Source organism: Gastrolobium bilobum, unplaced genomic scaffold (assembly GCF_033153095.1).
Source record: "Gastrolobium bilobum isolate Gb01-03AN ecotype WA unplaced genomic scaffold, APGP_CSIRO_Gbil_v1 utg829, whole genome shotgun sequence".
Lineage (NCBI taxonomy): Eukaryota > Viridiplantae > Streptophyta > Magnoliopsida > Fabales > Fabaceae > Gastrolobium > Gastrolobium bilobum.
In genome coordinates this window covers 116,272-127,988 of record NW_026899533.1, presented here as the reverse complement: position 1 = coordinate 127,988, position 11,717 = coordinate 116,272, and the positions used below count along the sequence as shown (strand labels likewise).

General features: G+C 34.1%; 1 protein-coding gene across 1 annotated transcript; it reads right to left on the bottom strand.

Annotated features, from left to right (window-relative positions):
- Positions 1-342: 342 nt before the first annotated feature.
- LOC133291059 (protein argonaute PNH1-like) lies at positions 343-7,040 on the bottom strand. Its single transcript, XM_061489240.1, has 22 exons — positions 6,771-7,040; positions 6,461-6,669; positions 6,196-6,342; positions 5,958-6,091; positions 5,631-5,740; positions 4,897-5,003; positions 4,666-4,804; positions 4,468-4,584; positions 3,725-3,832; positions 3,565-3,636; positions 3,323-3,445; positions 3,000-3,153; positions 2,551-2,672; positions 2,307-2,444; positions 2,093-2,235; positions 1,698-1,760; positions 1,521-1,584; positions 1,297-1,432; positions 1,110-1,183; positions 940-1,034; positions 826-857; positions 343-525 (listed from the first exon to the last, which is right to left on the bottom strand). The coding sequence occupies exons 1-22, from the start codon at positions 7,038-7,040 to the stop codon at positions 359-361; spliced, it is 2,724 nt and encodes a 907-aa protein (XP_061345224.1). The 3' UTR covers positions 343-358.
- Positions 7,041-11,717: the final 4,677 nt, after the last annotated feature.

Below are 11,717 nucleotides of genomic sequence, written 5' to 3'. Positions count from 1 at the left end.
ATATTTTATCGTGTACTCGAAATCATCATAATATTTTTTCGGTACATATTCATATTCATAATATTAGTATCAGCGAGTTTCTTTATACATTATCTTTATTATACTATTCTGATCACATCATTTTTAACAAGATAATGTTCGACCTAACTTTCTATAAAACCAACAATCTTTTCTTAGGAACTCAAACTTGCAACCTTGCTTTAATTTCAAGTATTAAGGACTCGTTTGGATGACTTTTTTTTTACAACATGAGCAGGTTAGGTTGTACATATAGAAATTTCTCACCTCCATTTAGTTTCCTTTTTCTACACATATGCTGCTCTTTCTCTACTTGCAAAGTCTCTCCATTGCGCCTCATTCAACAGTAAAACATTACATTCTTCACCTTCTCTTTCAGAGCTGGTAGTGGCCGAACAGACTCATCTTTTGATCTTGCACCTCGCGATTTAGCAATCTCAGGTACGTCAGGTTCCACGTAGAAACGAGCTCTGTAAGCTGCTAGATGAGCATAGTACGCAGGAGGCACTGCACACATTACAGAATTTATATTTGACAGGAGTAACTAATTTGCTCTGAAACCAGACAACAGAAAATCCAAAAATGCTGACTATACATTGATCAATGAGTTAGTTGCATTGCATGCACTAATCACTCCTCTCATACACATATTTTCTATTGATGTATTAACTCATTTTTTAATTAATACAGAAATCACAATATTTTCTTTTTGTTAAAACAATAGTGTGTGTAATTGTATAAGGAGTGTTGAGTGGCTCCTGTGTGCAACTAACATTATTTATGTTTAAGCAAGAGCCAAAGACTTACCAACAGAAACAGATCGTGTACATCTTGCATAGCTACAATCAAAATAATGAGGAGGTAATTTCATCATAAGAATATAGCAAACAAATTTGAGATGATAAGAGAGAAATTATTTACGTGTAGCATAAGTTGTTAGTCAAAGACTGAATCTCATCTGCAGTGAAATTGTTCTCGTCCCATAGAACATGATAATGTGCTGGTCTACTTGTACCCTGTAAAATGCATTAATGTATATCCGATACTAATATATCCTTTCTAAAGTAACAACATAGATATCATTATCATACCTGAATTCCTGCATGACTGCATAAATAGAAGTCGAATTCAGTAGGATGACAGATCTTAGAATCCACCACAGTACCTACATTAACCAATCAAACGTGTTTCAATTCTAGGACTAATAATTTCAAATTGCAATGCTGGTTAGTTACATGCGCTAATGCTAACAAAAGGCAGAAGTTAGAAAACTTTTACCAGGTAAAATATTCCCGCTCTTATCAGTACTGTTTCTGTCGTCATGATTGTTTGAGAAGAGCCTAGTGTGGTGCCGCTTTTGAACCACAACAAATGTTACTGGAGGTTGGTAACTAGTTTCCAAAGATGCACAAGCCTAAACATAGTGAAAATTTAAGCATTGGGGAATGAAATAGTCAATATAAATAAAGATAACTGTAACGAGATATTATGTCAGAGAGTACCTTACGGATGGCATCAAGCTCATATAGCAAAACCTGGTAGAACTGTCCTTCACTTACCCCATCCCTGTAAATATATTGGATAACATCAAAAATAAGAAAGACAGTAATCACTGCTTCTCAACCCTAACTTCCTTTGTAAGAACAAGTTCTTTAAAATACCAGAACCGTCACCCCTACCTGTAAAAAATTATCCTCAATGGTTTTTGTCCGGTTGCCTTTTTGAATGAGAGTAAGAGCTCTCTGCAGTAGCACATAATATTATGATCCAAATAGGCATGCTGATGTTGAATAATTACAGGTAATAAACGCAAAACCATTGTCACTGATTGAAGGCACAAACATCTATACTCAAGTTAAAAGCACAAGCTTAAAAGCAAGCAAGGTTGGAAACCTTTCCCATTACGCAATTGAAACAGTGTCAACAGTTCAGGCTTATTAAGTAAATCAAGTCAATACCTAACAGGATTCTATATGACTATATAACAAAATAAGCTATATGTAAAATTTGTGAGCAAACATGACCTTTCATTTTATCCCATATGAAGATGGTTAGAAAAGCTGCTACTAAGTACCTGATCATGCCACCATACACTATACCATGATGAGGATCCTTCCAACATTTGAAAAGATCTTGAATGAGTTCTTCGCGATGAGGCTGAGCACACACCAATCCTGCATACTTTGTTACTTCCGGCCAGTCCTGGGAGGCTACAACCTGAATAACAGTAATCAGAAAAGATCAAATATAGGGCAAGCTATGCGTTGGAGGAGTTTGTAAATGCTTACAGCAGCAATGGATGGACAAGGGTCCTCTCCAGATTCTGGATGAGTTACATCAGCTCCAAAAATTATTGTTGGAATGTCACTAACCAATGGGATCCTCCAACTTAGAGCATCCAAAAGTACTGTGTTCCTTCCTCCCATCTGAAAGTATATTGCATTTATTTAAGAAAATGAAAATTTAAAAAAAAAAAAAAAAAAAAGTTTGAGAAATACTGTCTATTAATCTTGAAAATTCATAATAACAGACCTTGACATTGATCTTTAGTGCCACATTTGCCAAATACTGTCTATTAATCTTGAATACGTGTTTTGTAAGACAGCATTGAGAAATCAACCCCAAATCTGTTTCGCAGATTCTTTTGAGATCACCTGAATGAAGAATTAGTTTCTTCAGTGCAAGAATGAAATATGGAGTTATCCTTCAAAAAAGAGAAGTGCTCAGCATCTTTTTCTTGGAAACATGAGCAGTAGCAGATTCGGGAGGAGGGGGAAAAAGAGATAGACAGAGAGAATATATGCAAGCAAAAGCATTCCCATTTTCATAGGTATTGGAAACGAAGAAAGCTGAAAATGAAAGTAGTAATAATGTACTAGAACCTCTGAACATTTCGATAATTTATACACTGTTACCATCCTAGTTACGCTCATGAAGTGATACTAATGGACTGGACATATTGGAGTGACTTAGAATCGTACCATACAGAGAGCCATTGTTATCTGGAAGAATGGCAATCAGCAACTCTAGCTCTTTCCCACCTAGTTTGTCAGCAGAATGTACATACTTCAAGGCCTTCTTTACCAGATCAGGTTTTGCTGAATATATAGGAATCACAGGGTCCTGGCTAAATTCCTGTGAAAGGATACAAAAAATATGTTTAAGACTAGTAGTGTACATGACGATGATATGGAATAACGAGAAAGTGTAATCATAATTGAAAAATTGAGTTTTGTACTATTCAAACTAGTATATCTAATATATAACTTCTTCTAACACGGTTAACCAAAATCTGAAACTTTACCATGCCTGATATTTGGCACATCTGAACTAATTGTTGGCAAAATCCACGAGCTGTACTTTCTTGGACACTTCGTGAGAAATTGATACATGCCCAATATCGTACGGTGCTTCCATTTATAACTTTCTGTATTGAAATAACTATAATTACGATCCGCTGGGAACAAGAAATTTTCCTTTTTCGTTTATTTTTTTTGTTCCTTAACAAAAAAATTGTAACTGCAATCTTTTTATGTATGAGCTAACCTTGTTCATCATATTCCACTGACCAACTTGTGGCAAGTGCTCTTTCTCTCTTCCAGTGTCGTGATATTTCAACTACAAAGAAAGAAGAGTCAAAATGTACTATTAGTGGAATGCCAAAAGTGAACAATATTAATTGCTAAATTATATATAGGCAAATTACCCATGGAGCAGGAAGAACCCGAGCCTCAACTGATGCAAGCTTGCTGTCTATGCTGATACCAAACTCCTTTGCATAGGGATTACACTCATAATCACTTTGTTGAATTATCTGCAAGAATGATTGGAAAGTTCTATATTAATTAAACCAAACCATACACACACAAACTTTCTGTTTTATAGAGGAAGAGAATAAATGACTTAAAAATGACTAGTTAAAAAACAATTTGCAATTGGGCTTAGCCCCCTCATCATGTACTAAAAAAAAAAACACTTTGCATTTTATCACACATATCATGCCTATTTAGTTTTGTAAAGAACCTTGGGATACACCACCCCAAAAGCTAGCTCAAAGGGTGGGAGTGCCCAAGGCCTTATAAACTCCACATTAGTTGCACATACAACCAATGTGAAACTATATATCTCAACACGCCCCCTCACACAAGAACCCATTGGGCTTGAAGAGTGGACAATGCAACAGGCCCAGCCTACCTGTGCTAAGAAACGCCACAAGAGAAAGTGGGGGGCGGCGAGGCTCTGATACCATGTAAAGAACCTTGGGATACACCACCCCAAAAGCTAGCTCAAAGGGTGGGAGTGCCCAAGGCCTCATAAACTCCACATTAGTTGTGGGACTATATATCTCAACAAGTTTCCAATTAAATCTGACTCCAAAAAAAAGAAAAAAGAAAGAAATAAAATAAAATATAAAGGAAGAGGGTGATATCAAGAATCCAAGACAATGACCTGTAGAATATCTGTCTCTTGTTCACGTGGTCTTTGGCATGAGACCTTTAGCAGAGATGTTATCTGCTTTTCGTTTAGCCCTTTTGTATATCTCTGACCCCCAACGATTTTGCATGCCTGATACAAGATTCATATGCGTTGTTTATTGAAAAATAAGTATTAAAAAAATGGTTTGAATAAATTCAAAGAATAGCTTACCTCCAAGGGCAAATAGTTCACCTTCTTTTGGCTTCCTACTTGAAGGCAGGGTAGGTGAGAATATATGATTGTATATCCATACACTTCTTGAAAGTAATCGACTACTGATTTCATGTTCATTTTGTCATCAAGAGGGAAACTGTTCAAAGGAAAAAAAGACAATCATTTCCTGAGAGGTCATATCTAAAAAATGCAAGTTCAACTTGCAATGCATAAGTTACAAAGCCATACTTAAGTTCTCTTGTAGGCTGTGATGTCAATCCTGATATCCGGTACTTCCTTCGAAAACTTCCTCTATGTGTAACTTCAACTTTCACACCTCTTAAGGCTTTCTTAATCTGCTTGAGTGACCCCACAAAGATTTCTTGGTTAGATATTAAATGTTTATCATGACTCAAGAGCTAGAGACCTTACCAATTACATTCTTCAACAGCCAAGAAAACGAACTTGAATTTAGAGATTAATCAACAATCTCAACCTTTGGTTGGTGCACTTGGAAAATTTATAAGCTGAGGAGAATTAGAAGAAAAATACTTTTGCATGAGATTTATTAGCATGTCTAGGAGCACAAGGATTCTTGGCCAGGTTATATTATTTTCCATTTTAATCTAGACTAGAAGTTGCCTGGACTCACCTCAGAGAGAAATAATCATAACGATATTAGTTTAATACATATATCCTTGGTTTGAATTAGCAGCACGTAGAGGCCATGAATTTTATTAATCTTTTGTTCCATGCTCGCTGGCAATGTAGAAAATGTAAGCAGACAGAAGAAAGCAGAAAGCTATGACTTTTATGACACATGAGACTACAAAAGTTACACCATTCATTTTTAGTTAATAGCCAAGACTGAGTAGTGGAGAGTATGGAGTATGCCAGCATCACCTGTTTGGTATAACATGTGAAGATAATAGTGTCTCTAAAAACAATGATTGCTAGTTGCCAAAATCAAACATATTTCTTACCTTGACACGATCTGCATCTGACAATGGCTTTGATTGCACATCCTTCCCCAAAATTTGAGCAACAAAGTCAATTACTGGGAGTGGTTCAATAAACGCCATTGATGACATGTCTGAAAAGAGAACGAAAGAAAAAAAAAATCAAAAGAAAAGCAGCTCCTAAGTATTGATTAATTAAAATGGGTGACAGGTGTTGATGATACCATGTAAAGAACCAATTCAACCAAAAAACTTAAGCTATTGGGTGAGGCTACATTAATGGTTTTTATATATCTAACAACAGGTATGTAAAAATCTCATTAAAAGAGGAAGATATGGTAGAACTCTCACCAATATTAAGAGACAATCCCATCTGAGTAGGCCTTATACTCTGGTAGAAGCCACGCCATGATTCCAAGCCACCACCAAGCTGCTGTGGTTTTCTTAAATCCGGAGAATAGAGAAACCTCCCAATGGATACGTAGCTAAACATGCAAAATCAAGATTCAAGAAACAAGAAGATAGTCAATAGCAATAGCCTCAATCAGATTAAAAAGAGGCAATGTTGAAAGAACAACCACAAATGCACCTCTGGGCCGCAAGCTCCCTCAATACAATGTCAATGACACTAAGCGCTTCTTGTGGGGTGTCCACTTGTTTCCCACTGAGAAGTTGACGCAATTGATGCATGCTAACACGAGCTGCAAACCTGATTGCCACTTCAAATTCTCTTTCCCTGACACAAATGATTGAAACTCACATTTATTTAACCTTTCAAAATCCAAGTGTTTTTGTGAGCAGTTAAGAACAAAACAATTTTGAAGATGACATAACATGGCTAATTGAATAATCACCTAGTACTACCGGTACCCTCATCATACTCCCTCAATATTATGGTGAATTCTTTGTACGCAAAAGGAAGCAAACCAGCAGTGTAAAGATTTCTTCCTCCATCATAAACAGGGAGCCTCATCCCCAAGTCAGTGTTCCTATGAAGCCTCACTAACTCAGCTACGATAGCTTTGCTTGTTTTACGAAAAGTAACTTCAGGTGTTATTTTAACCTTCACAAAACATACATATAACTTAGCAAAAATCCTTTACACAGATCTAATTATTAGTTGTGTTGTTCTAAATCTTCTTTACACCTGAAGATTTGACTTACACTGTAATGGCTCAAGTTGGATGCTGATATATCTGCAAGGAAGTGATTAGCTTTGACCAGACACTTTGTCCCCACCTGGCCATAACCAGGCCTCGTAGGAAACACAAGACTTTTGCAAGAAGCAGAAGAACCAAGTTCTGAATCAAGTATTGTATCCTGTAATTTATCTGATTTGCATTGGCTTCTTCTTGTACCCTTTCTTCTAAGGTTTGTGGATTTCTGCAGAACCCTACTATTAGATTTCACTTGATCCTCCACCGGATCCTTCATTTGCACTTGCCTGATATTTCTGTAGAGAATAAGAACTAACTTTTTTTTGACAAAGAGATGAGAGATTCTAATGGGGGGAACAAACTGAAAGGTTTATGACTGAACAAGTTCCACGTGTTTACTCAGAACTATTTCTTAGATTATGCACTAGTCTTGAAGGAAGAAAAGAGTGAAGAAAGTACAAGAGAGGGAAAGACAGGAAGCCTTGTAATGGCTGCAAGCTGAAAAGAAGAGAAACAAAAAGAAAAATAAAAAAGAAGAAAGGTATCATATGGCATGGCATGGCATCAAATCTCGACAGTGCTTCATCTTCTCCGAGGCTCTGTACATTCTCTGAAAAGATGTGAAGAAAATTAAAGTGACATGCATACATGTGAAAAAAAACAACAATCTAATGACTCACTACTTTCCCATGTTAATTTATCACTTACCAATCCAATCTTACATGTTTATGTTTTGGTGCATAATTAAAAAATGAAAAAACTATATCCTCAAGAGTGTACCACTTTCCTTCAAATTTTTCTTTGTTGTATTAGCTCACATCTATAGGCTGCGTTTATAGGGCAGACCACAGACGTTGTACACGAGATAAAATGCTTGTGCTGGTGTAGTTAATTATTTGTGGGGTGTTGGTACTGTAATTAAGTCCAAAGGGTCTTTATTTTGGTTCACTTCGTGGTCCCAAAAAGGAGCAGAGGGGGCATGTTTGAATTTTACCATACTCCAAGTTCTTGGCAGGACAGCTTGTAAGATTGCATGTATAAATCCCCTTTTCAGCGACCACAAAGGAGCTTTAACACCTTCCCAAGTTGAATTACAGTGACAGAACGGGACCATAAAGCAGACTCACCGCTAAGACAACACACACAGTACAGCAGAGACAAGAGGCATAAAAGGGCGAAAAAAAAAACAGCAGAGAACGGAGCATGGAGTCAAACAAAATTTGAAGCTTGCTTTGTGCTTGGATATCCGAACAGTGTGTGCAATGCAATGCAATGCAAGAACTTCCCATAATGGCTGGCTGCTAAATGCCAAATGCCAATGTCAGTTGAACCGTACGTGCACCTAATGGTAAATGTTACAAACTATGCCTATGCCTGAACAAAAACAAACAAATTGGGTTTTGTCCTTTTTCTCTTTGTTCTTGGTTTCTTGGATGGGAGATGAGGGAACTAGGGATAGCCGAGAATGGTAGAAGTGATGGTAAAGTTTATCAACTCTTTGGGATCATTACAAAGACACACGAAGAACAATCATGTGTGTTGTCACTTTCACTGGTTGCACAGCACAGATAGAACATCTCAGAACAAAAAATAAAAATAAAAAAAATTGAATGTAAAAGAACTAGACTAGTCATTCATGTCATAACTTTGAAAGCAGGCAAGGCATCATATCGTACCGATATTCAAGTGTGATGACTCTTACCTTGGTTAATAATGAATTAAGTGAAAAATATATAAGTGGAAGATCTATAAACCAAAAGTCTTAAAGTTTTGAGTTGAAATGTGGTGTCGAACTTATTTAATGTATTTGATCAACTTAGCTTATTGATGATAGTCTTCTATGGACCCGCAGTCCCGCATGACACTTATTAATTCGTGAACTTAACCAAAGGTTTAGCATCTTGTTCTTTTTATGATAGATACTATTGGAATAATATCGTTGTTGAATGGATTGGTCAGAGACATTAATTTGCTATTGGTGTTGCGGCTGAAGCTCTCTGATTGCTTCTTTGGTAAATATGATTTCTTTCAATTTTGTCACATCTAACTGTAAATATCTTAACAGTAAATATGAACAAATTCCCTTTATAGGCCCCTCCTCCTCATTACCCTTTTTCTCCCATTTTGATCTGTTAATTTGTATATCATGTTGTCTATATTGCATTGCTTGCTCCATTCAGCACCATCATCCTAACTTATGGCGATTCTACTAAGATCATGGCCAAATAAATATTTCAGGGTAAGATTCGTTAAACCCAAAGGGAAAGGTCATCTTCGTAGGTACGCCAAAGTTACGGAGAAAATGTAATAAAATAAATTTAAAGTTAATCCTCGCATTTATCCTCAAAGAATTAGGCGTAAATCACATTATAAATTAGTCCCTACTACTAATCTAATATGCACCCACCGTTAGTCTTGGTTCTTTTGTTAACAAGATTATATTGGAATTAACAATTGTTCTGGACCCACTCAATAAGCCCCATTTGTTCTTTGAGATGATGTGTTTTATCTAATCTTATCTTATTTAATTGGAAAAAAATATTTCTAACCACTTTAGATAAGGTTATCATTTTTAACTATGTTCTCCCGGGAGAACATAGTTAAAACATTAAAGTTGCTTTTTTTTCTTTCTCTACGTCAGCAAACAAGTTCTGAAAAGTAACTGAGAAGAGAGAAAAAAAAAACAACTTTAATATTATAATTATATTCTTCCGGGAGAACATAGTTAAAAACAGTAGCTGTAGATAACCTTATCTGAAGTGGCTGAAGAAATATTTACCCCTACTTATTTTCATTGTGTACACACATTTCGTTTGTTATATGTGCACAATAATCTACCATCATTTGTGGCTATCTCTTTCATAAATACTATTAGTCCACACATCATATATTAATCACAAATCTCTTATCTCACGTAATCATATTAAATTACACATAAGGATCCATTTTCATATTTCATTAACAAAAATGAATCTTTTAACTCCAGTATAAAGACTAACAAATCTTACTTCACATCTCAGTTGTTGTTTTCTATTGATCTAATGGGTATAATTATATTAATAATTAATTATTAATTTCAAATAAATTATAATTGTTTGATGATCAGAAATCAACGACTCAAATAAAAAATAAGACTTATTAGTTTTATATTGAAATTAAAATATCCCTCCTCTTAATTAACTCTTAAATGTAACTTAATTATGTCCAAGTTCCAACTATCTACGTTACGCCATAACAAAATAACCCATTTACGAGTGTCAAATATAATAAAAGGGTAAAATATTTTTTTCTTTTAATTAAAAAAAAAAAAAGCAATAGGCAATACATATACATTGATGAAGAGTTTATGGAGGGAAGGTTATATTTATCATTAGGCTTATCACTTTTATTATCTGATTAATTTAGTTATTGTTGGATCAATTTGAGATCAACAATTGAAAAAGAGAAAAAGATAATTATTGTTGATCTCAAATTGGTCCAATAATAATCAAATAAGTGATAAGTATGGTAAGCCTAAAATAGTGGTAAGGTAACTGTCGTTAATCTCAAATTGATCCAACGATAATCAAATAAGTGGTAAGTCTAACATAGTGGTAAATATAACTGCCCTCATCAAAATAGGGAAGGTTATATTTACCATCATTTTAGACTAATCACTCTTATTACCTGACTGGTTATTGTTGAATCAATTTGAGATCTATGGTTAAAAAGAGAAAAGATAATTGTCATTGATCTCAAATTGATCCAATAATAATCAAATAAGTGACAAGAGTGGTAAACCTAACATGATTATGAGTATAGTCGCACTTATCGAAATATCATTTAATATAATCTTTAAAATAATTATTAGCTTTCAATATTTTATGCAAAAATCTTTGTCACTTTTTTTTAAAAAAAATGATATTTTTTGTCTCTTAGAACAGAAATTCACAATTTTGATGAATATTTATAAGTAAAAACAATATTTGTTACAATCAACCATAATTAAAACAAAAATAAAAATTCTTTTTAGCGAATGTGACGAGCCACTCATTAATACATCATTCTTAACTATCATTTAATTTATACTATTTAATGTACTATTCAGAAGATCGAGGAAGATCAGCATTGCTAAATTAAATGTTATGTGAGAATTAATCTGATGATATAATATTCGAAAGTGATCGAATAATTAGTGTCGTGGGCAAATAAAAGAAGAGATTGATTTATGCCAATAGGGAAATCATTTTGGAATGACACTATTATGTCCTGTAATAGAATTTGGTTCGGTATCGTGACTTTTTAAATAAAATACAGTTTTGGATCTGATTTTTTTTTAAACGTGAAACTCATACTTGATTTGTGTGTATAGATAAAATGTTCTTGTCATATGACATGAAAAAAAGCGAATCCCATTTAAAAAAAAAAAGTTAGGATTTGGAACCATATCCTATTAAAAAAGTTAAGATACGGAACCAAATCTTGTTACAGGACAGAACAGTTTGACATTCTTACACTAATCAACAATAACGACAATAAAAATATGTTTAATAACTCTTATGTTTTATATTTTTAAATATGTATTTTACCATTATTTTAATAGACTAAGTGTTTGTCATTTTAAATGACAGAACTTGTGTCATTTACTCTCACAAAGAGGTGGGACCCACACCTTATATTTTTTTGTCAACTCTCTCTCTTTTTTTATCTATATCTTTCTCTTATCTAAAATGACAAAACATTACATCTTTTAAAATGATACGTATTTTTTCCTATTTTAATATATATAGATAAGGCATTTAAATAATTATAAAATAATGTAAAATTTAATAAATATAATATTTAACCATAAATTTTATATTATAATCATTTAAAAAATTTACTTCACTTTATTCCTTTTATTATTTATATATATATAAATATAGACTTAAATAATTAATAAATTAAAACTATTAGATATTAATATAATTAACTA

Bases quoted from the DNA above. Each gene is read 5' to 3' on its own strand.
- LOC133291059 (XM_061489240.1), bottom strand. From the start codon at position 7,040: ATGAAGGATCCGGTGGAGGATCAAGTGAAATCTAATAGTAGGGTTCTG. The intron at 3,154-3,322 runs GTAAAGTTTCAG...ATCCTTTCACAG, and splicing joins TGTGCCAAATATCAGGCATG to GAATTTAGCCAGGACCCTGT. The intron at 1,433-1,520 runs GTACTCTCTGAC...CACTATGTTTAG, and splicing joins AGCTTGATGCCATCCGTAAG to GCTTGTGCATCTTTGGAAAC.